The sequence below is a fragment of the Mesocricetus auratus genome, unplaced genomic scaffold, assembly GCF_017639785.1.
Source record: "Mesocricetus auratus isolate SY011 unplaced genomic scaffold, BCM_Maur_2.0 Super-Scaffold_100009, whole genome shotgun sequence".
In the NCBI taxonomy this organism is placed as follows: domain Eukaryota; kingdom Metazoa; phylum Chordata; class Mammalia; order Rodentia; family Cricetidae; genus Mesocricetus; species Mesocricetus auratus.
Genome location: NW_024429193.1, coordinates 25706600 through 25730329, shown reverse-complemented (window position 1 = coordinate 25730329; position 23730 = coordinate 25706600). Strand labels below are relative to the sequence as shown.

Here is a 23730-nt window from a genome sequence, read left to right as displayed (position 1 = left end):
GTATGCAGTTTCTTTTAATTTTTTGAGACAGGATTTTTCATTATGTAGTCTAAGTTGCCTTGAACTCATGATCCTCCTGCCTCAGCACACCATTCTTCCCCTATACTGGTGCCACAATTCTGCAACACCAGCCTGGCTCATTTATATTTATGTGTTTTCAATTTATGATTTCCACATTCTGAAGTCCTATCTGTCAAGGCAATGTTCTGTACCATGTAGGCACGTTTAAATAGCCTATGCTCAAGAATACTTTTATAGACAAAAACAAAGGTACTATTAATACAACTTAGTGAAGTTTTATTAATGTAAATCTTGCAACCATTGACCTTCAACCCTTCTAACATGGAACACTAATGATAATAAAGGCCCTGCCCAGTTCACTATCTAAGGCCTTGTCACTCACTTTGTGACCTCTGCATCAACAGTGCGGGTATCACCTGGAAACTGGTTAGAAATGAAGAACCCTGAACCGCATCCCTGCCAGACTGCATTGAGAGTTTAAACATGGCTGATGGCGATTCCCAGACAGTGATGCTCAGAAATCTAGCTCCATGATGGTTCCTAAGTCCCCTCAACCTGAGGGCGCTCCCTGCAGAGAGCAGTTTTGCATTTGTCATTTCGACAAATGTCCCTTTCCTCCTCTCGACTGAAACGTCTCATGGACAAGGCTATGCAGGGTTGGTCCCCAGAGCCATGTATATTGCTCAGAAATCTGTTCCACAAATCAGTAAGTCACACTCTGGATCTCCTTCATATCTGCTTCCCCAACCCCTCAGAGCTCAGCAGAGTTTCAGCTGGGTTTTCCCAGATCACCAAGGGATTAGAAACAATTCTGAGGTAGGAAAGCATATTTTAATTGTGGAAGATTTGGGTTCCCAGCAGTTAATATTTCTCTGAGTACTGGGAAGAAAGAAGGCATGGAGTGTTGTCAGAACACGGCCCAAGAACGGAGTTGTGTGAGAATTCTGAGCGTTTTTGAGAAGACAAGAAAACGGGACAAGAGACTTGTGACCTCAGTTTCTTCAAAGCATGGAATTGTTCTTGGAATGTGTTTTCGTGCTCCTCCCACGTGTAGTGGATAAGAGTAAGTTTACTTCAGATTAGTCGTTATTTCTTGATGTTGTTACTCAATCAAATGTTTATATGCCTATATGGAAAAAACATGTTTTTGCCATGTAGAGCTTGTTCTTGTGATGATGTAGACATTGAACTTATGAGAACTTTACTTGTGGGACCTTTCATTCCTAACCCTCATTGTATAAATTGTCTGATGCTCTGAATAAAGTTGGCTATCGTGTGAGACTTTAGTCAACCCCATTTATTGGCTGCACTCTCCCAAGTCCTGTGGTCTCTAGAGCAGTGGTAAGTGTGTTCTTCCTAATTCCATGCAAGGACTTTTATTCTTGTATATTTTCATTTTGTTCCTTCAAAGTTGTTTTTCTTTCCACCAGGAAAAGTTATTGGGGTGAGAATATAACATTATAAATGAACATGATTACTAATAAAATGTTTTATAATGCATATATACTTAAGTATGTATTTACTTAGAGCTTATCTCGGCATATAAAGCAATGTTTCAGTAGATTGCAAAATGTAACTCATTTAGTGAGGCAAGCATACATCCCAATGGCCCATTCTCTCCTGTCTGTGGATATGATGAAATGAGCTTCATGTTTATAATCCAGGAAGTATAATAATATCTGTGTTCCCAGTCTTCTAGGAAGCAAAGAAAATTCACGCATGGGTATAAAACAGCAGTATATTGCTCTAGGACCCCAGGCACAAACACCAGAAGCCAAAAAAGCAGGAAAGAGACAACCAACATTATTAACAGTGTTTTTATTTACAAAGATTGCTTTTATTTGACCATTTTGAAAACCATGAACATTTTCACTTTAGAAAACATTAAATAATAAACAAGATGCTATACAGTACTTTGGATAACTTCTTCAGTGTAGTGCAATGTCTTATTGGCACCTAAAAGTGAAATTCTCAATTGCTTTCCCCTTTCATCTTCAGCTGTGTAGTTAACATGACCAAAAAGGAACTGAATCATGAAAAATGGAACTAAGAACATAATATCAGGCTTTAGTTAAAGACTCAGGTCAGAAGTCCCAACTCTGTCTCTATCAATTAGATGACAAAGTCACTTGAGCCTGTTTTAAAAAAATGTACCAGCTTGTGGAATTGGAAAGACTCCTACTGAAAGTGGACCATAGGAGGAGGTAAAGGTGAAGGGTAACAGTGCTGTGATTGACACACGTTTAGTAGCCACATTAACTTGTCACATGCAAAGTAGAGACAATATCTCTCTGACTGGTGTTTCTTCACGGGGTTTCTCCAAAAAACAAGTCTCAATAAGCAACCGCTGAACAACCAACAGGGTCACACCATTACCCTGGAATCAGCATTAACACCGCCCATTAGGATATTAGTAAGCTACTGCAAAATCTGTTGTAACCTCTTCAAAAATAAATAGTTTGGGGGATTTGTTGTTAGTCCAAAATCACTTATTTCTGAAGACTCATTGATATATACTGTGAGAACCAGTGTATCTTCTAGAGCCCATAATCTGGTACTTTACCTTGAAGTAAGCACCTTAAATAGTTTTTTAAATGTAGGGAAGGGAGGGAGAGAGGAAGAAAGGAGATGAACAGGAAAGCGAGAGATAGGTGGGGTGTAGAAGGGGAGAGAGAGGGTGTGGGGAGAGAGGTGAGGAGAGAGAGAGAGAGAGACAGAGAGAGAGAGAGAGAGAGAGAGAGAGAGATCACGATTTTCACACTTCTTTTTGTGAAGTATCTGGCTTAACAGCTGCCCCTGACAGAAAGTGCCCCCTCACACTCTAGCCTAAGCCTGTTCCCTCTTGTTCTATTCTCAGTGCACATGGAGAACAGCTGGTCTCCAAGCTCTTGGTGCCAACCCTTCACATACTGGAAAACCATCAATGGTTTGTCCCTCAGTCTTCTCTTCTCCAGGCTGAACAATCCCAGTTCCTTTACTTTTTCCTCATAGATCTTTCTTTCCACCCCTTTAATCATCTCTGTGTTTCCTGGCAAAAACAGCAGAAAATATTTTGATTACTTCATCAGAAATGAAAGCGATGTAAGGAGAAAGTTGACACCTTAAAGTTATGAGTTTTTAATTGAGCGAAGGTATGACAGGGAAGAGCTACAGTTGGGACTTTGTGGATATTAGAATTCCAATACTGTCCTCCTGGGTTGCGTGGGTCTCATTCCATTGCATGCAGTGCTTTGGTGCACAGGCCTGCTTCCCATCCCAGCCTGGGGTCACATGGGAAGCCATGAGCTACACTAGCGGACACCCTGTCAACTTGAAGATCATTATGGATGCTTGGCCCATGGGCCTCCCCTACACGTCCACTCCCCATACATCTCTACCAAGTTTCTCACCGGTGGAGCCATGTTACAATAGTGAAAGCTGTTGGTTTAGAGCATAACTCAAAGCATGACGGTTTTATATATTAACTGCAGGTCCTTGTTTCCATTAATGGTTTAACTTTCTTCTGTAAAGATCAAACTCAAGGGCAATGAAATAAAGTCATTCCACTACCCCATCCAGACATCTCTGTCAGTATAAGGTTATGGCATGGATGACATTTCACCATGCATTTTTTTTTAGCTCAGGCTATCATAAGCTGCCTTTGACCTTGCAACTAGAGTCTGTGAATATCAGGAACTCGTACATATTTATATTAATAGCACATTTACACAAACACAGTACTACTAACAAGGAATTCCATGCCCACCCTACATAACTCTCTTTAAAAGAAAAACACGGTTTACAAGAATAAATGCATCTTAATACATTATACACCCTTCTATTATAAAGTGTATGGCAGCAAAAGTCAGAGTGAGGTCAGGCCAGAACGAGTGAAAAGGATCAACTAGGTCCACAAGCTCACTGTACACCATACTGTAAGCAGAGTCAACGCTACTCACGGCACGACACTGGACAGATCACAGAATGCCTTTTGTACAGAATGGAAACTTCTCCCATAACTGGCTATCAGGCCCACTCTGTAACCAGGATGAAGGATGGCATGGGTCACATGTGCCAAAGACCTTCATGAAGGAGATACGGGGTGAAAGGCACCACCCCAGAAGGGACTGAATGTCTCCAGATGCTCCCAAACTTCAAGGAGGGTGTCACTGTTCATTGGGATGGTACAAAAGCAGGCCACTGAGACCTAAGTCACCAACCAGCCTTCCTCCTGACCCACTCTTGCCCTAGGCCTGATAAGGGGGAGATGAGAAGGCAAGGATTGGAAAAAGAGGAAGAGCGACACAGTTCACTGCGAGCTCTGGAGCTGCTAGAGTTCTTCTCAGCAGTGACCTTTTTTCAAGCTCACATCATCCAATCCAATCTCCCCCGTGTGGCCACGCCTTTTTTCACCTTTGAAGATGACCTAGGGAGAGAATGCACACACTGGTCAGGCCTCCTCTGCCCCTTCCCAGTGCTCACTCACGGAGCATAATAAGGCAACCCTTCCCCCAAACCAAACATTAGACTTCTACAGCAAAAGGAAACACCGGGACTCAGGTGCCAGCATCAATCCAGACCCTGTGCCTGCTGGGATGCACTTTGATCAGTTACTCTTCAAATCGGCATTCTCACTACACACTAGTTGACTGCAGGAATGCTTGCAGTGGACACTGGCCAAAGATTACCAAGGTTTAGAAGAAAGACGAGTGTGGTGGAACATAGATCTGAGAAAGTAGGCGCTGAAGAGCTAGAAGATTCGAGGCTTACAGTCTGCCTTGGTTTTCTCTAGATAACATCCCTCACTGCCCACAGTGGGACAGATGCATACGCCATAGTCCAAGCACACTGTTGCTTTGGCTGTGTGATGCCCAATGTCTGCCCTCAAGTTTTATCCTCTGTGTGGCATTCCTGCTTAAAACAGGACAAAACTTTCAGTACTATGACTTAGAGCAATGCATTTGCCTGTCTTACTTCTCCACCATAAACATTAAGAAAACGGAGGCAGACGGTACACAGGATCTCAGGGCCCCTGTAAAAGCTGTGATGGGGTCTGTGATTCTAACATGACCGGGGAAGTCTGCACGAATGGAGGTTTTTCACAGCACAGGTGTGTAAGAATCTACAGAAAGATGGCATTTTCCCAAACTCACCCATTATTTTGGTGGGATGTGACAGATCATTTTCTCGCCAGCCAAGACTAGGTTATTTAAAATAAATTTTAAAATTGAAATACAGTTTTACTTTTATCACCACCCATGACCTATCCTGAACAATGCTTTTCAACCCTGGATCCGCGATCCTATCTGGAATTGCTTAACTGTGATCTCTGGGCCTAATGGGAAAATGAATTTCAAAGGAGCACTTGAAAACAGAAAGAAGGACTACCTCCACAGAGGTTATCAAAGTAACCGCTGGAAGCTTAAGGAATTGAAGGTAAAGAAAAAGCAGGCACTATTACTCATAACGCCCAAGACCCTGGATGCTTTTATCAACTTTTTTTTTTTTCAATTTTGCTAGTTTTCTCGCCTTGAAAACAGTTTGTCATTGCGAGAGAGTGAGGGCATGGTGGTCAAGGTCGCAGCAAAGAAGGATGAAGAAGCAGTTAAGAATTTCGGAAAGAGGCGATGGATGGGGATCTTGTGCCCGGGAAAAGCTACAGACAACTGGATCCAAATCCACAGAGCAAGGCTTCTTCCAGACCTATTCCCGAGCTCGCCTCTGAAGGCAGAGCCTCCATTTGGGGAACTACTTACGCTCTTGACGTCAGCCCCTCGCAAGGTGATCTGGGTTTGCCTCCAGCCATGGCCACCGTTTCTTCCCCACAGGGCTGCTCCATGGGCACCATGCTTTCTCACAAACACCTGCAGTGTGCCGGAGTGCAGCCCAGCCACCTTGTGCCTGAACGACAGGCACAGGTCCCCTGAATGCATGAGGTGGCCCAGAGGCAGCACCAAGCGGGCAGCTCTTCCCCCTGGGGCTTTGGCTGCAGACACTGTGAGATACTGTCCACCTGGAACGGGAAAAGCAGGGCCTCTTTCCAGCACAAACCGCATGGACAGGAGGTTCGTAGTAAGCTTCAGACTATAACATTCATTAGTGAAGACTCCCAGATCTTTTTTGAAGAAGAAAAATAGAGCTTATCTCTGTGCCTATTGTTTGCAAATAACACCCACATACTTTGCCCATAGAGAACAAAGACAACACATGATTAGTATGGAAACACTGGCTGTTTCCTTGGATACCATCAGACATCCCTAGGCACACCCTACCTTCTGATCCTCACCAATGCATCCCACACTGGTCTAGTAGAAATGACCCATAATCTCCTGGATAAAATTTATTTGTGGACAATTAACCTCTGGACAATAGAACACAAAGTAACCGAAAGAGCATTATTTCTCCTTATTCTCTCCTCCCCACTTAAAAACATAGTCCTTAACTGCAGAAGGGTGTTTTAAAGGACAGTTTGCTATCTTTCTCACATGGGGGCATAGCTCACCCCAGGAAAACACACAGGCAGCCCGGATACTGTCTGCACCTTCCCAAGATAACAATTTCATTTGGAGGTTAGTGATTTAAAAGATACACACATTAAAGCAAACCTGTAACTGTGTATCTCTGTCTGTCTGTCTGTCTTGTTACATCTAAGGGAACACAAAAACAATAAAAACCACTTTTGACAGGTCACCCTGGCTGTCCTCAGACTCCTGAGTCTATCCATTTCCCATCTCTCTTCTGTTAGAGAAGCACAATCAGGGAAAAAAAAGAAAGATTAAGCACCAGGGAAGAGGGGCTACTGCTTCTCAAGAGCATTGTGAGTGGGAAGCCAGGGTACAGATGCTAATCCCTTCAGACAGCTTTGTCCCAGCCAACTGAAAACACACTGGGAGTTTTGACACTGATTTGTCCACAGGAAGAATGTGCTTGGTATCTGCTTCGAGAGAAACTTCATTTCCTTTTCGGTTTAATGACAGACCATCGTCATCACCTTACGCTTTGTTTCTACAAAACATGCCAAGAGACTTGGGATGTCATCTTATACCAGTGGGCTTTTCTCTACCAAGTTCAGGTTGGTATTCTTCTAAGTAGCAAATGACATTTGAGTAACTGTGGTGTTCCCATGTTCTGTGCTACGTCCTCCCTGCAGGCTACAAATAACTGAAGCCAGTCCCCTGTGTATCTCAAACCTCCCCATTAATACCCTAGGATAGAGCGGACACTTTGGTTATTTGTTGAATAAATGATTGATGCTCCAAAAACATAGCAAAAACCTGCCAGAAAATTGGTTGTTGACTCATGTATCCAAGTCAATAAAAACACACAATGTGTTGGCTTCCTCCCTCTTTTTGGCTCCCTCCCTCACATATTGACACCCACCAAAATACTTGGCGGAAAATTCTATGTGCATGTTAAATGTCTGTCTCTAAGTTGGCTTCTGAGTCATCACAGGTACTGTGGGTAAGGCCAAGGTAGGATTATTACAGTGAACCTGCAAGTTTTAAGAAAACAGGGATTATCTTAAAACTCTGTGAAATGAGCCGGGCGGTGGTGGTGCACGCCTTTAATCCCAGCACTCGGGAGGCAGAGGCAGGTGGATCTCTGTGAGTTCGAGGCCAGGCTCTACCGACAGCCTCCAAAACAATACAGAGAAACCCTGTCTCGTAAAACCAAAAAAAAAAAAAACTCTGTGAAATGTATGCCAATACATTTTTCAAGATACTCCATGCAAACGGAGCACCTAATAAACCAAGGCACCCAAAATTCAAACAACCCTTTTTCTACACATATTCAAAACCCTAAAATTGGGATGATGATGACTAAAGTTGCTACTATTCTTCCTCCATCCAGCTGTTCTGACTTGGGTTTAATTTTATTTTTTGGTCTTAAATTTTCACTTACTGATTGAGTGACTAATTTTTGGGAGGGGTGGGGATGCCACATGCCATAGCACACACGTAGGTCAGAATTCCCCAGCATATTCTGAGGAACAGTTCCGAATGAGTCTACACTCCCATGATCCTCCAACTCTCCTGCCATCTTTTGGTCTTCCCATCCTTTTCTCCAAGCAGAAAACTTGTCACCAATTCCCTTGGGAAATTCTCCTGAGAGACATTTTCCACAGGAACATAGGCCCTCACAGCCTTGTCAGAGGACATACCACCAAACGTCTCCAACAGAGGCTCAACTCCCCACACCAGCCTGCTCTTTCCAGTAGCTGTAGCAAAAGCTCTTCTTCAGGGTTGACCATCTATGTTGTTTTCTGCCACGGGCACTACTTCCCATCCCTTTAAATCACAAAGGACAATTCTAACCTTGGGTCAACTGGTTCAAAGCAGTGCTTTTCCCCAGTTAAACATTCTGGCCTGCACCCACTCCTCACAGGTAAAGGAAGACACACCTCTCCATCCAGGCCACTCTCTTCTGAGAGATGTGCAAATAAGTCTCAGATGAGACAGGCTCTCAGAAGGGGAACAGCCACTTCACCACCACAAATTTTTCCTTCTGGAAAAGGACCAGATCTACAGAAATAGCCCCCCTTTTGGAAACAACAAACAGAAAAGTCACTCAGGATGAAGTCAGTTAGCGCTTGCTTACACCTTTCCATAGCTGTGGTTGGTTTCTAGACCCTGAGACATACTCAGAATCAGTTTATCCCTGCAGGGTCCATTAGCCAGCCTCTTGGATGATGGTTCCGCCAGCACACAATCACTTTTCTGTCCAGCATGGGGTTGCAGCTAGGTCAAGATTTCTTACGTATCTCAATTCGATATCCATTTATCCAAGTTCTTGGTAAAAACTAGAAAAGCATCCTATAGGAGCCAGATCTAATGGTCAGGTGCTGGCCTGTCACCTAGGCTCTGTCACATCTTTTCCATTTGTTCTGCTCTAGCACAGCCCAATGATCACTTAAAATACAGCCCCTCTACATTCAACTTTCACACATCTTCTACCAGAGGACAAGAAGAGTTTGACCCACAAATCAGAATGTCTACAAATGTGGTAACAATGAATAGTGTTGAAAAGTAGTACACAGTTCTGAAAAAGCATTCTAAGAATCAATTCAGACTAGTTTACAGCGGCTACTGCAAACAGCATCCTTCTACAAAGCCAATGAGTTCTTTTAAACACAGAATGAATTGCTCTTCATGGTGTACCTAGTCAAAAGAGTTATTCATCAAGGCCATGACCACCATTGACAGGCTCATCATGGACACCTGTAGAAGATCTTTCTGTTGCAAACTATTGTGGGCCAGGAGTCCAACCCAGTCTAGTCTCACTTAAAGGCCCAATAACCTAACTACATCAGATACAGAACCACATGTTACTGCCACAGGCACCGAACTGATTCTACACCACGGTAAATTTCATCACTCTAGCTCTGCAGCCCGAGGAGGCTTACATTGACTCTCTGGACATCAATGATCCTCTGATTCACTGGACGGCTAGGAGGGTTAAATAGAATTAATGAGAGATGTTCTAGGGACAGAGCAGATGTCAGCATCTGTTGAGTCTGTTACTTACAGACACTTGGGATGATAACAATATTATGCTCAGAGGTGACCCTACATGGGTATGAGTAATTCAAGACAGAGTGAGAGGAGTACTGGATAAAGTATTTCCTGGTTTTTATAACAAAAACAAATCTTTGTTTTTTCAAGACAAGGTTTCTCTGTATGGTCCTGGCTATCATGGAACTTACTCTGTAGGCCAGCCTGGCCTTGAACTCAGAGATCCACCTGCCTCCGCCTCCTAAGTGCTGTGATTAAAGGTGTGCACTACCACTGCCTGGCTACAAAAACAAATCTTAAAAACTGCATCAATTTATTGAATACTGAGTTTTTAAAAAGTTTTCCTTAAATATTGATTCTAAAATACCTTTTTATTTCAATTCAATCATCTTTCAATTATATCTAATTAAATTTTAGAAGCTCTAATAAATTGGAATGACTACTTGAAGCCTTGTTGCCGAGACTGTCTATTGCAGAATACTATAAGTACTATTGGTATCCCAAGGGAGCCAACTACCATCTGCTTTCCACAAAGTCCCATTGACCTGTGCAGCACAGCTACTATATTAGAGTATACGTGCTCACAAGCTACCTTTTCTGTATTATGTTCTAAAGACAGAATGACATTTGAAAACTAGACTTCAGAAGTACATAAAATAGCACACTTTACCTTCATATCATGTGTGTTTTATTTTTAGAAGCTAGAATCAGAACCAAAAGGAACAAAACAAGCGAGACTTCTCACTCTTAATTTGGCTTCACTCAAAAAAATAAAAAATAAACAAAAAACTATTTAACTACCGAGGGAAGGAAGAGACCAATGTGTAGCTTTACTTCTCGAGTAGCAAGGCAAAATACTTATGAAGCACTGAACACTTACATTAGTAAGCATTGCACAATTTACAGTCCTACTAATTTTTCAAGATGAGCTTTTTAGTAAGCTTCTCTCTCAGATGCAGAGATGCAGGGTGGCGATGTGTACTCTTCCCTCTAGGATCTGACGTATAGCTATTTTTTTTTTTACAGAGAGGCACTGTGTTGTATAAATTTCAATCATCTCCATCATATACTGCTCAGATCTTCATTAACAAATCAAACTGACCAAAAAATACCCAGGGACTGTCACTACAAGGGACAGAACACTATGTCACTGCTTTTACTCAGAGGAATTGGGTGCTGTAAGTACCTTGAAATTTTATGCTAGGGAGAGTTTAAATGCTTATTTACCAAGATTTTGGAGGCAAATCATCTGGCCTCCTGAATAACTAGCTGTGTCACATGACAGGCATCCAGTAGACCTCTACCTAACATCCTCTCCTAAAGAAGACGAATATACAACGGGGATGGATTGTGTCTGCTTTGCTTTTATGGTCAAAAGAACCAAACAGTGCCAGAAGGTGTTAGATGATGTGCCTTTACCTGCTGGGTCCCTGACGGGCTCCCAGTGCAAGTCGCTGTCTTTTTCTCTGATCCATCCACAAAGTCCATGGTCAAAATTACAACTGTGTATGAGAATACCTGCAAGGAGGTGGCCAGAAAAATATGATCACAAACTCAACAAACAGCAGCCAGTGATTTGTAAACCAGAGAAGTCCATATGCCAAGGGTGTTCTCCCGCACGAACTTAATATCCCATCAGAACACTTGCCTGACCTCAAAGGGAATGTATTTCTGCCAGCGCAACTGAAGAGACACTCGGCTGCAGAAACAGAACCAAGGGTGCTCCCAACTCATGACTTCATTGGGTTGTCACTGTTAAAATCTGACTTCCATCTCACAATTCAAGCACCACTTTAATGTGATGTTAAAGACTCATAATTATTTTTGTTCAAGTGACTGAACCAACTGAGTTGCATTAAAACAACAAAAGAGAAGAAATCACTTAACTTCCTTGAATGTGACAGGTGGCCTACACTTGTATTTTCTCCTATTAACGAAACTCATTGTTTTGCATCCCAACTGAAAAGAAAATCAAAGTTCTTGTCTTGAGCTGGAGGGAGAGGCTGGCATGTAATAGCATCTACCTGGGTCGTCTTTAGCTTCATCATCAGCGCTGATTCCTCTTTCGATTTCAAATATTTCAAACAGGTCATTTGAAGGCTGCCGTGGAACTGCAAGACAGAAGCCGATGGTTTGTTTCCCTTCTTTAAATGAGACGGTGAGAAGACATCCTGTCTTTAACAAGGGCCAGGGGAAAGCCTGTGCAGTTCAGCTCATCTTACACAAGGGGTGGCAGGATTCACTGTGCAGAGATCTGGACTGCACGTTGATGTGGATACGAGTGAAAAACACAACTTCCAAACTTTCTAAAATTCTAGACAAGAACAAGTAATGGGCCAGGGGGATTGTTCCGTTGTTAGGGTACCTGCTGTATGTGAGGGAGCCCTGGGTTTGGATTCACAGCTGCACATAAAAAGCTTGTGTGGCAGTGCCCATCTACAGTTCCAGTGCTGGGGAGTCAGACACAGGTCTGAAACTACTGGCCAGTCCACCCAGGCAAATAGACGCTTCTGTTTGCTGAGAGACCCTATCTAAAAAACGAAACAGGAGGGAGGTGCTTGCAGATCTTCACTGATCAGGCCTCGTGGTTTTTGAGTTTTAACTCGAAAATGCAACTCTGCTTTCTTTCTCTGTTTCAGATCTAACCTCCCTTCCTGACTTAAAAGGCATGACTTCACCTTTTCCTCCCCACCCCCTCCTCCCAGCAGCTGTGGAAATGAACAGCTTGCCACTAATGAAACTGTCCTCGATTTTCAAAAATGAATGAATGAATGAATGAATGAATGAATGAATGAATGAAAACAAGGTGTAGAGTAACAAAAAAGATACCTGATGTTGGCCTCTGGTCTCAACACATGAACACATGTGCTTACATACATGCACACACATGAACATATACATATACCAAATAGAGAGAGAGAGAACTATGAAACAACTTCTAATTTCTAGCACACACACTCACACACACACACACTCACACACACTCACACCACACACACACACACTCACACATACTCACACCACACACACAGTCACACACACTCACACACACACTCACACATACCACACACACATACTCACACCACACACACACAGTCACACACACTCACACACACACTTATACATACTCACACCACACACACACAGTCACACACACTCACATACACTCACACACACACTCACACACACCACACACACACATACTCACACCACACACACAGTCACACACAGTCACTCACACTCACACACACTCACACACACACCACACACACATACTCACACCACACACACACAGTCACACACACACTCACATACACTCCCACACACACTCACACACACCACACACACACACTCACACACACTCACACATACTCACACCACACACACACTCACACACACACACTCACACACACACACACACACACACACACACACACACGTCTGTCTCTCTGCTAGTCCCTGATGTCTTTGATAGCATCCATCACATTGGACTCACATGGCACTTCCAGGGCTTGACCTGGTGACAGGCACCTGTGATCACTGAGCAAATGCAAAGATCCTGTCACAAACCATGTTCTTGTCTACATCCTTAATCGACTGTCACAAGTGAACAGAGCTTAAGAGCACACTTCAAGAACCAGCATTCATTCCATGGGCATTTGATTTCCAACCAAATGCCCAGCCCCGTGATGGGCACTGAGGAGATGGTGCAAAGAGCGTGAACAGGGCCAACAAGGGTGCCCCCAGAATTCTATCTAGCGGAGACAGCAACATCAAACACAGAGGTAAACGGACAGTTTAAGTTTTGAAAAGGAGTAGGAAGGAAAGAAATGTCTGAAGATGCCAAGAAGAATAGCTGGGTCAGAGAGTAGGGGAAAATGTGGGAAAGTTGGTGGTTAGGGAATTCTTGAACAGAGGCCAGGGAATACTCCCTTCTCTTTGCCAGAAATTTAATTAATGCTTTATTTTTATAAGACAGGGAATAAAAGATATAGGCTACTGCGAAACTGATGACATTTGCAAGGTTCTTTTTCTCTAATTATGTTATTACTGTTAGCAAGGACAGTCTTGTGATATTTGCAACTGTTTTAAGCCTACTACATCTGGATTGTTCTCCCACTTTTGTTTCAAAAGTCAAAACAGGGAAGTGACTTCTCTTTCACAGCACATGTGTGGGCATGTGCACACACACACACACACAGACACACACACACCACACACATTCACACACACACCACACACATTCACACACACCACACATATGCACACATCACACACATAAACACACCACACACACGTACACACACACCACACATATACACACATACCACACACATACCACACACCAGACACACACACCCCACACACAAAACACACATTACATACACCATGCACACACACATCATACACACAAACACCATTCACACCACACATATACACACATCAAACACATAAACACACCACACACATGTACACACACCACACACACAGACAGGGATGACAAAGTCGAAGCTAGGACAGCAGACAGATGAGCACTGTGAATGAGCTGCTCGCTGGCCCCTGGGAGTACTGGATTACTGACAGCAATTACATCCAATGACAACTTCCCTTTTCTCATTTTCAGACTGAGAGAACACCTTTCTTATTTGTTAGGAGTACACAGTTGTGGGTAAATCTGCTTCACTTCTCATGGTATAAGTTGTAAAAACGTTAGGACATGATTGTGCTTTTGTTCTATTCTCTAGTAACGGAAGTGACCTCAGGCATAGGGAAGCTGAACTCCTCCTGCGGTGTAGAGTCTACGGGCTGTGAGGAAGGACTCTGTGCTGGCACTTGTCTGCTTTTGAGGTGTCCAGGTGCTCTGACACGTGGCTTCAGGTTATCAAGGAAGATTGGGAGGTTTTCTCTGAAAAGAACAACTTAAACTGAAAGGGAAATAGGCAGAACCTTCCACTCACAGAGCACAAAGCTGGAGTGACGAAAAGGTGCCCTGGGCAGCAGGAGTAAAGACTGCGCAGAAGAGTCACGCAGAGGGTACACCGTGGTGGCGAGAGTGCCGCATGGCAGGGAGAGGAGGGCCCGGATCAAGCACTGGAAAACCGTGAACCTCCCCGCACTAGCCACCAGCCTCTGAGGGCTGATTAAGACTTCAGACAAGTCCAAGAATTATTTAATTAACAGTGGGCGATGCTTTCGCATTCCAAAGGATTCACAGGCCTGATGTGCTCAGCACCTGCCTAGGCTCCCAGTGTTGTGATGACACCCTGAACCCTCCCCGGTTAATTCATTTCCTAACCACATCAGTGTGGCTTACTAAGACATCACACTGAAGTGTCAACAGAGGGCGTAATACCCTCCCGGACGTATGTCACATTATGTGAAAACACCAGCTGAAATAAGTATGGAGACTTGAGTAGTGTCTCAGCAATATATTAAGAAAGTTTTTTTTTAAGACTAGAAAAAAGGGTCATAAGGAATACATTAATAATTTAGTAGTCTGAATGTTGGAAATTAAAGTGCTTTTTTTCATTTGCTGATTTATATATTGTAATTTTTAAAAAGCGGTGTGAGAAAGACACCAAGCAACAAGGTTCAAGCAGAAGGTTTTTTTAATTAGGGAAAGGGATCATAAAAAAGGGAAAGGGGAGACCAGCCTCCAGAGACAGGAGCAACAGGAGAGAGGAAGAAGGGAGAGAGGGTGAGGGAAGAGAGGGAGAGAGGGGGGGGAGGGGGAGAGGAGGAGGAGGACAGGGGCCCTTTTAAAAGGGAACATAATGAATGTGCACAGGTGGTGCTCTTAATGGCTGCAGCTGACAAATATCCTGTCAGAACCCCAAGGGCAACCCAGCACAGATGCCTGAATAATTTTATATTTTGAGGCTGTTAAGAAGAAAAAGTTTAAATATGAACAATCCCTAAGTCAATCTGAAAATGGAGGGTTCTGGAAGGACACAGCTACACAGTAGTGACATATCTGATGTTTGCATCTGGATTGTTCCTAGAAGTTTGAACAGTCTTCATATCCGATGTAAGCAAGGTTATAACACTGAAGTATATGTGAAATGAATATACTTCCTTTGATTCAAGGGAGTGGTTTTAATTGGTGGAGAAAATGTTAATTAAAACATCTGAAAGCAAAATAGTAAGGATGGACACATGGGATTTCATTACTCTCCCTTCCTCAATATTTTGGTTGGTATTCATTTAAATATACAATTAAACAGAAACACATCTGATACCTTCTCAGACTTAGAATGGTGTAATTATGAAGATTCAAAAGAATAAAAGATGCTAACAGTGTTCCTGCTCATTCTTTTGCTTTCCTTCGATGTCCTCATCAAAGTACAAAGCATCAATGCGAGGGGTGCAGGGGACTGGGCTAAGCACGTATTTCACTCTTGCTGTCATTTGACCCACATTCTTCAAGGGGAAGATGGACGCAGTGGGTGCTTTAATGGAAAAGCAGAAGATGCTACTTAGTGTGTGTAGGACGGGGGAGCCTGGCAAAGTTCACCCAGGAAGGGGAGGTGTGGAAACTCTCTGAGAAGTGATGTCTGTACTAAGATCTGCAGGATGAGTTGCTGCGAGTGAAGGCCCTGGAGAACTGAAGGGTGGACCACCGGGCAGCGCAGGAGCCCGGGGGAGAGGCAGACACAGGAAGAAAGGCTTCAGACGAAATGGGAGCTGCCGGGTGACTGTTTAAAGCCTTCTTAAAACTCTGCATGCAGAAATTGGACACTCTAAAGGGTTTTACAGTAGTGACAAGGTGAGGTTTGCATGGTAAAATTATCGATCCACTGCACTTGGAGAAAGACAAGGAGGATAGTGATGGTAGAATGCATTTATGACTACTATTACTGTAAAAAAAACCCAACATTATTATTCAGTATTGCACCACTAAAAACATTCTTGTGCTATGACGGCACACGGCTTAAACCTCAGCACTTGGGAGGCAGAGGCAAGCAAATCTATATGAGTTCAAGGCCACCATGATCTACATAGGGAGTCACAGGCCAGCCAAGGCTACATAGTGAGACTCTGTGTCAAAAAGAAAAAAAGAAATCTTGCTTGTTGCTTCTGACTAAAAGAAAGAAGGTACTTACTTCCAAAGATGGAGCCTGTGGGATACATATGGCACTAACCCCCAAAAATGGAGGCTGTGAGATAAAGTATGATTGCAGTGAACTAAGGACACCGGACTATTACACAATGGCTGTAGAGTCTTGGTGTCCATGGGAGAAAAGCAGCTATGAAAAGAAGCAGCCCTTTTTGAAAAAAAAAAAAAAGCGATCTTAGTAAATTCTGTTAAATACAGTTTCTCCAGAGATGCAATAATATTAACATATAGTCTATATTCATAAATAAGATTTCACAGTCAGCTGCGGTTTTTATTCAATAAAATCTTAACAGTAAACACAGAAAAGAAAATGTAAATATTACTGTATATTCCTCCCACAACCAAGCTCCTTGCAGACTCATAAGCATTGTTTATTACAGGAAGGTTTACGCATTTTGGATCTGCTCAAGGTAGTTTGCACGACATCTCCCAGGCTGGTTCTGGCACTAGTTGTTGGACTAAAGATTACAGATAACATTGTCTTGAATTCTTTCTATGCTTAGCAGTTTTCTTCACTGAAGAGACAGGTGTGGATGTATCCATCTCTATTCTATTCTAATGCCCTTGAGGTGGGAAAAAAAACTAGGTATTTTAAGAGACAACAGAATGGAGGATGGCAATAAAAGCCTTACTATGGCTTTATGGGGTAGTACCCTCTCTCTCCTCTCCCTGCTGCCCCCATTCCAAATGCAGAACATACTCAGCAGAGAGAAGAAAATAAAAAGATTGGGAATGTGTTTCTGCAATTTCCTTACCCTCATTCAAGAGACATCTTAGCCAAATGTTGGTTACCTGAAACAAGAAAACGGTTGCTGAGCCCTACAGAAATAAGATCTGGCTTCCAACTCCGTATCCCATAGGAAGGACCTACAGAGGTCAGAAGACAGAGCTGAGAACAATGAACAGGACTGGGAAAAAATTAACTCCCTGGCGAAAGAAGAAGACAGGCCCAGGTGCCCAGTAATGAGTCTGTGGTGGAGGCAGACCCCTCCCTCCTTCCTCCGTATAGTCTGTGCCTTTTACCAAGTTTCAGAACAACTCAGAGGCATTACCCAGGGAACTCCTAAGGTGACGGAGACTCCAAATCATGGATCTTCACTATGCGTGGCTGTGAGGATCAAGAGACTATCCCACAAGCTTTGTTCTCCTACCCTCTTCTAGGTCGGTGCAAACCATGAGGTGAGGCTCCCCCAGGTCAGCACGCACACCTCCACACAGGTGTTAAGTAAACGCCCCACCAGGGTTATTTGAACTGGGCACGGCACACCTGAGGCCTGAGCCCACCTACTTACAAGACAGGTGTAGCTCACTCGTCCAAATCATCGATTACAAGGAAGGAAGTTTTTGTTTCTGCTACTCACAAGACCTTTCATGAAAGCTTGCCGCCTGGACAGGTTCATGTCTGGGCGACAACTGTCATTATATTCACAGTGAAAAAGTTGAGGTGACACTGTCTCTATTTTAATATTCGTTTAACTTTGCCTGTGCTATGAATGCCTGATCTAAACACAACATTCTAATTATTTGGTAATAAACAAAGGATATGCAAAGTATATCGTTTTTATTTTCATTTTCTGCTCACACTTGCAGATCAGTTAGTTTTGAAAAGATATTATCAAAAATAGCATTAAAACTTTAGTCAACCATAAGAAAAGGCATCAGAATAAAAAAATAGTCATCACTAGCCTATATGGCTTCTTTTATGAATTAATTAGGAAACGTTGTTATTACCATAGAATCAGTGGTCGTAGAAACAGCTAGTGTTCTTATGCGGTGATCACTGTGATGTGTTTACATGGACATTCCCATCTAACTCACACAGCCGCCCAGTGAGGTGCATACTGCAACTGCCTCACCATTCAGGTGAGGAAAGGGAGACCCAAGAATTATTCTGAACACGGTCTTTTTAATTGTAACTCCATAGGCAAATGTGCACAGAACTTGAAAAACTTCTGATCTCTAACCTAGGTCACGTTCATTAAGAACTCAATTTATCCTTTCTGAAAAGAACCATATTTTTACTCACCAGTCGCCACAGAATCCCATTAAAATACAAATCAAAAAATCATAAAAACTCTCAGAATCCACAGCACCAGACCCGGACCTGTGAGCAGCAGCAACTCGCTTCTCCACAGGACTGGCTGAGATTTAATCTCCCTGAAGACCTCAGCATCTGCTCGGGGGCTCTGCAGGCCTCACTGTTTACCTGGGAACAAACCAGTCACGACACCTTTGCACCCCTCCGCTGAAACAATCAGTTTACTCATCACCACACAGAGCTAGAAAAGAGAAATAATACACCCGGGACTTGAAAGGCTGGGATCTACAGACTACAAAAGTTGCGAAGAGAAACGGCAGGAAAACAAACCCTGAGGACAGCACACTGCAGGGCGGAGGTCGGGAGTCAACGGCCCCCAACCCATTCTCATGTTCTACAACAACAGCAACACCAAGGCTGGTCCTCAGCCATTTGTGAAAGGATGCGGCAGAGACTAATTACATTATATTCTGTAATCCTCAGATCTTAGAGCAGTGGTTTTCAACCTATAGGTCATGACCCCTTTCACAAACCTCCATCTCCAAAACTACGATGATTCATAACAGTAGCGAAATTATAGTTATGAAGTGGCAATGAAAATAATGTTATGGTTGGGGTCACCACAACGTGAGGAACTGTACTAAATGGTCACAGCTTTAGGAAGACTGAGAAGCACTACCTCAGACTATTCTTATCTTGGAAAAGGTGATTAATATTTCATATCCTACATGAAAGGTGACTTTTTAATATATTTATTCTCGTCAGGATGGTTACAGTGAATAAATATAGTAAGTGATCTTTTCCATTTCATAGTAGTTCATTATTAATACAATTCTCACTTGAATTCTCTCTGACCTTGAACCCACTCAGTAGAAAAGAAGGCCTGGTTAATTGAGCAAAGTTGAAAACTCATACATACCAGAGGTGCAAAGCAAAACCAGGCTCTCTGACTCAGTGTGTCCTAAGAAGTCCTAGAGGGAATCCATCCCATATGCTTCAACAAATTTTCATATTCCCTTTCTGGGATTTATACTAGCTCTCAACACCAGGCTTAAAAATTTCAAGTAGGCTGGATATAAAATTTTCTAGAGATATTTACTGTCAGTGGTTATGCTACCCTACACTGGGGCAAGAGTAAAATTATAATCTGAAATAACCGACCGTTTGGAAGGCTGTCAGAGTTGGGAAGCGGAACATTGCTGCAACAGGAAATGTAATTCCAATGACTCTGTCTAAAGAAAGACTTGATTCATTTTCTGAAGTACTCTTTGAAAGCACATGGGAAGTGAATCCTAAAGCAAGGACCGACAGCCATTGCCTCTGAGTATATGACAGTATTGTGGTTTCATAAACTTAGGTTAAACAAGATGGCCCAGTTGTGATCTGGGTTACGGGGAAGGATGGTGTATACAGTAGGGGTGACCTCAGAGACCTTTTAAAATCATTGGATATAAGAATAAGACTCCTGGAAACTTAAGAAATGTTGCTTTAGGAATATTCTTAGGCCCCAAATTAAAATACCCAGAGACTATGGCAATCAGCACAACAAACACTCATTTGAAGTTTATAAGTCTGTAATTCCGTATCCCTTTCTCTTGTAGTGGTAGCAAAGGGAGAAAATGTTGGTGTCTGTGGTACTCTTTGCAAAACCACAGTGTGTTATGGGATTGCTTTATACATATTAAAAGACTTGTGAGCCTTTAAACTGGCTAACTTTTTCATAATAAGATCATAAAGTAAAATTTATTTTAACTATCTTGAGGAGGTAGGAAACCAGACATGGTTTGAGAGATGATAGTTCTACATGATTGACATTTCTCTTTTTGTTAACATTAATACATTTCACCATGGAAAGGGTCCTTCAGTGTGTCACATACAGTCTGAAAAATATTGTATTTCACAATCATTTAGATTGTGGATATATGGTGGATTTGGGGTCTATAAACCAAGACAGAGAAGACTTGGTTCAAAGGGACACAAGTTCTTGGCAAGAAAAGTGACACCGTAGTTATCTTTTTTAAAATAAATTTAGGTAAACTAAAAATGTGCCAAGGTCCCTTTCTATTTTCACAGTGAATGAATAATGCTTTTCTTTCTGAATAGAAAACTTGGTAACCTTTCCCTTTTCAGAATACCACAAGAAACCAAGTTAAGACGTCTCCCAAATATTCTCCTACGCTCTAAACTTAGGAGTAGCTATTGCTGAAGATAAAGTGAGAGATGACTTTAATCCCTGGCAGGGTGTCTGAGTGGCAAGGTTATCTGTGGCATGTGACAGCCCTGGCACGGGATCACAGTGATCTCCCAGAGAATGTCCTGAGGATCACTCTCTTCAGTGAGTGCTCTGAAGATTCATTGCGGCTAGGCTCTTCCTGGTCTTACACTGGCCAGTTAACACTGCTGGCTCTCCCAGGCTTACCCTGTTAGCTTCTACTGCTAAACTTCAATACCATTTTGAATTCCTCACTGTGCATCTCTGTGTGAAGAGAAAAAACATTCAGAAGGGCTCTTTAAAAGGAGAAACTGTTAAAAGGAATACCCAGAAAGAAGTTCGTTCCATCAGTGTGTGTTGTCAACTTTTCATGATCAGTAAACGCAGAAAAACAATGTAAATGCCACACTTGGTTGAGACATGAGTAAACATCACATTATACGATGACCACAAAAAGACAGGAAAATGCAAAGGAGAGGGAGAGAAGCAGCACACACAGCAAGAGAATTACCACAATCAATTTCCCTCCGACTTGCCCAACCACACTGATTCTTACACAGCTTTCTATACAACACATCAGTCACCATGGATGGTCCTGAAACAGCCAGCTCTTTTTATCAGTTGGGTTTCCTAGAAAGATGGCCTAGGGTTGAACACCATTTTCAAGGTCTATTAAAAGATAAGAATTGAGGCTGGAGAGACGGCTCAGGGCTGGTAGCATCGTTGCTCTTACAGAGGACCCAGGTTTGATTCCCAGCACATACAGGGCAGCTCACAAGCAACTGCAATTCCGGGTCTGGGAACCCAATGCCCTCTTCTGTCCTAAGTGAGCACCTGGCAGGGACACGATCCACATAAAATAAATAAATCTTTAAACAGACAATAAGTTACGTGACTCACTGAACACATCTCCTCTGGGTTTCTGAGGATCCGTCTGTATCCCATTGTCGACCGTAGTCCCCGGAGCAGGTGCTAGAGTTGTCGGTCTGGTGGACGGCCTTTCCGGGGTTGGTGGCGGTGGGGTTGTCCTGAGCTCTGTTGGGAGGGGTGGTGGGGGTGGTGGAGTAGGCTGTGGCGTTGGATTTGGTGTAGGTCTTGTTGTTGGCCTGTAAGTGGGCCTGTGGGTGATGACAGGAGGAATATACGGTGTCTTCAGGGGCCATCTCGTACTTGCAGCATCAGGAATCCTATTAACATGTCCTCCATCACCCTTTCCGGTGGTACCATTTCTCTCTGGCACATGAACTGGGCCTGAAGGCTCGATCATGACCTTGGGAATATCTGAAGAAAAATTCAAAGATTAAAATAGTATGAAAATATCCCTCTCTAAAAAAGTACAGCAGGAAACTGCAAACATACACATGCACAGAAACACCTCATGCTAACTAGTCCTATTTTTTACATTCAGCATATTCTTGTCTATAAGAAGTCACACTATTTTCTGAATATCTGAATAACAAATGTGTGTGTGTGTGTGTGTGTGTTTTAGGATACATGCAAAAATATATTGGTGTTTCTATAATGAATATGTATTATTTGAGGTGCAAAAATGTTTCCAATATTTATAAAGCAATAGTAACAGAAATCAGTATTTTTCCAAATGTGGAAAGATTACATTTTTGTGAGAAATGCAGTGTGTGTTGTTTCCCTGCATGAGTTATGTAACCATGCTTAAAACTCTACAAACTAGGCGGATACTTCCTCACCTATACTTTAGATGCATTTTACATGTGCAAAAATTAGTTTTTTTTTTTTGGTTTTATGAGACAGGGTTTCTCTGTATTGTTTTGGAGGCTGTCGGTCCAGCCCGGCCTCGAACTCACAGAGATCCGCCTGCCTCTGCCTCCTGAGTGCTGGGATTAAAGGCATGTGCCACCACCGTCCAGCAAAAATTAGTTTTATAGTTGATTTTTCTTCATATTTACTAATTTACATTTGCTTTATAAAAAGAGATTTTCTGAAGTTAATAAAAATCATCTATGGAAAATTTTCCATTGATAATCTTCACCAAAAGGAATCAGTATTTAATCCGTCTAGAAAGATATATTCCAGAGTAGGAATGACTTCACAACTCTTCAAAAACCCGTTAATCCACAGGATTTTATGTCCTGTGGTTTTTCAGTAAAAATTCTACTCAGGAAAATTTTTAAAAAGTATCTAGTGTTGCATGAAATGTGTGGTAAATTATGGCATCTGGTTGGTTTGACAAATTTTCATCTTCAAGAGCACGCATTTTTCATGTTTGTCTAGTAACCCACTACTCCAAAGACAACTTAGAAAAATTTAAAAGCAAAGCAGTTTTAAATGCAGGGAAAATAAGTACTGGAATTATTCTCAGTAGAAAGCAAACATGTAGACTACATCCCAACTATCATAATGCAATGCTAACAATGGATGTTTATTTCAGATTCAACAAACTCCAATTCCCAGGGAGGAGCCCGTCCCTTCCTTCTAGCTGAAGGAAGCAACTCCTAGATTGTACTCACAAAATTCTAAGGCATTTAGTGCTAGAAAGCAGTAGTGAGTCTTTTTCTAAGTGATTTTACTGTGTATAGGTCAGGTTGATGTTAGCAGGTTTGGAAACCATGTCTTCAACAACCACTGCATCCCCCACCCTCCTTAGCAATGGTCTTTATGCAACCCCATATTTCCTGAAGACCCGAGAGTCAGGGGCAGGGTTTACTCACACACACAGTTCAGTCCATCACCCTCGTATCCATCTTTGCATGTACACTTGTAGGACCCATGCATGTTGTAACACCGAGCAGAGCTGCTGCACTGGTGCTGCCCGAGGGTGCACTCGTCAATGTCTGCATCGGGGCAGAAAAGCAAGCGGCGGTAAATGCGATGA

The 23730-nt window shown here is 42.6% G+C and overlaps 1 protein-coding gene across 4 annotated transcripts in view; it reads right to left on the bottom strand.

The window, feature by feature from the left end:
* Positions 1–1824: 1824 nt before the first annotated feature.
* Positions 1825–23730, bottom strand: part of Npnt (nephronectin) — a 65391-nt gene continuing 43485 nt past the window's right edge. For all 4 annotated transcript variants that reach the window (XM_005081984.4, XM_013121939.3, XM_013121940.3 and 1 more), the window contains 6 exons: positions 23567–23689; positions 21780–22160; positions 11537–11623; positions 10932–11030; positions 5757–6013; positions 1825–4426 (listed from right to left, as the gene is read on the bottom strand). In XM_005081984.4, the coding sequence (XP_005082041.1) occupies positions 4343–4426; positions 5757–6013; positions 10932–11030; positions 11537–11623; positions 21780–22160; positions 23567–23689 (1031 nt within the window). In that variant the 3' untranslated portion in view covers positions 1825–4342. The remainder of the gene's footprint in view (positions 4427–5756; positions 6014–10931; positions 11031–11536; positions 11624–21779; positions 22161–23566; positions 23690–23730) is intronic.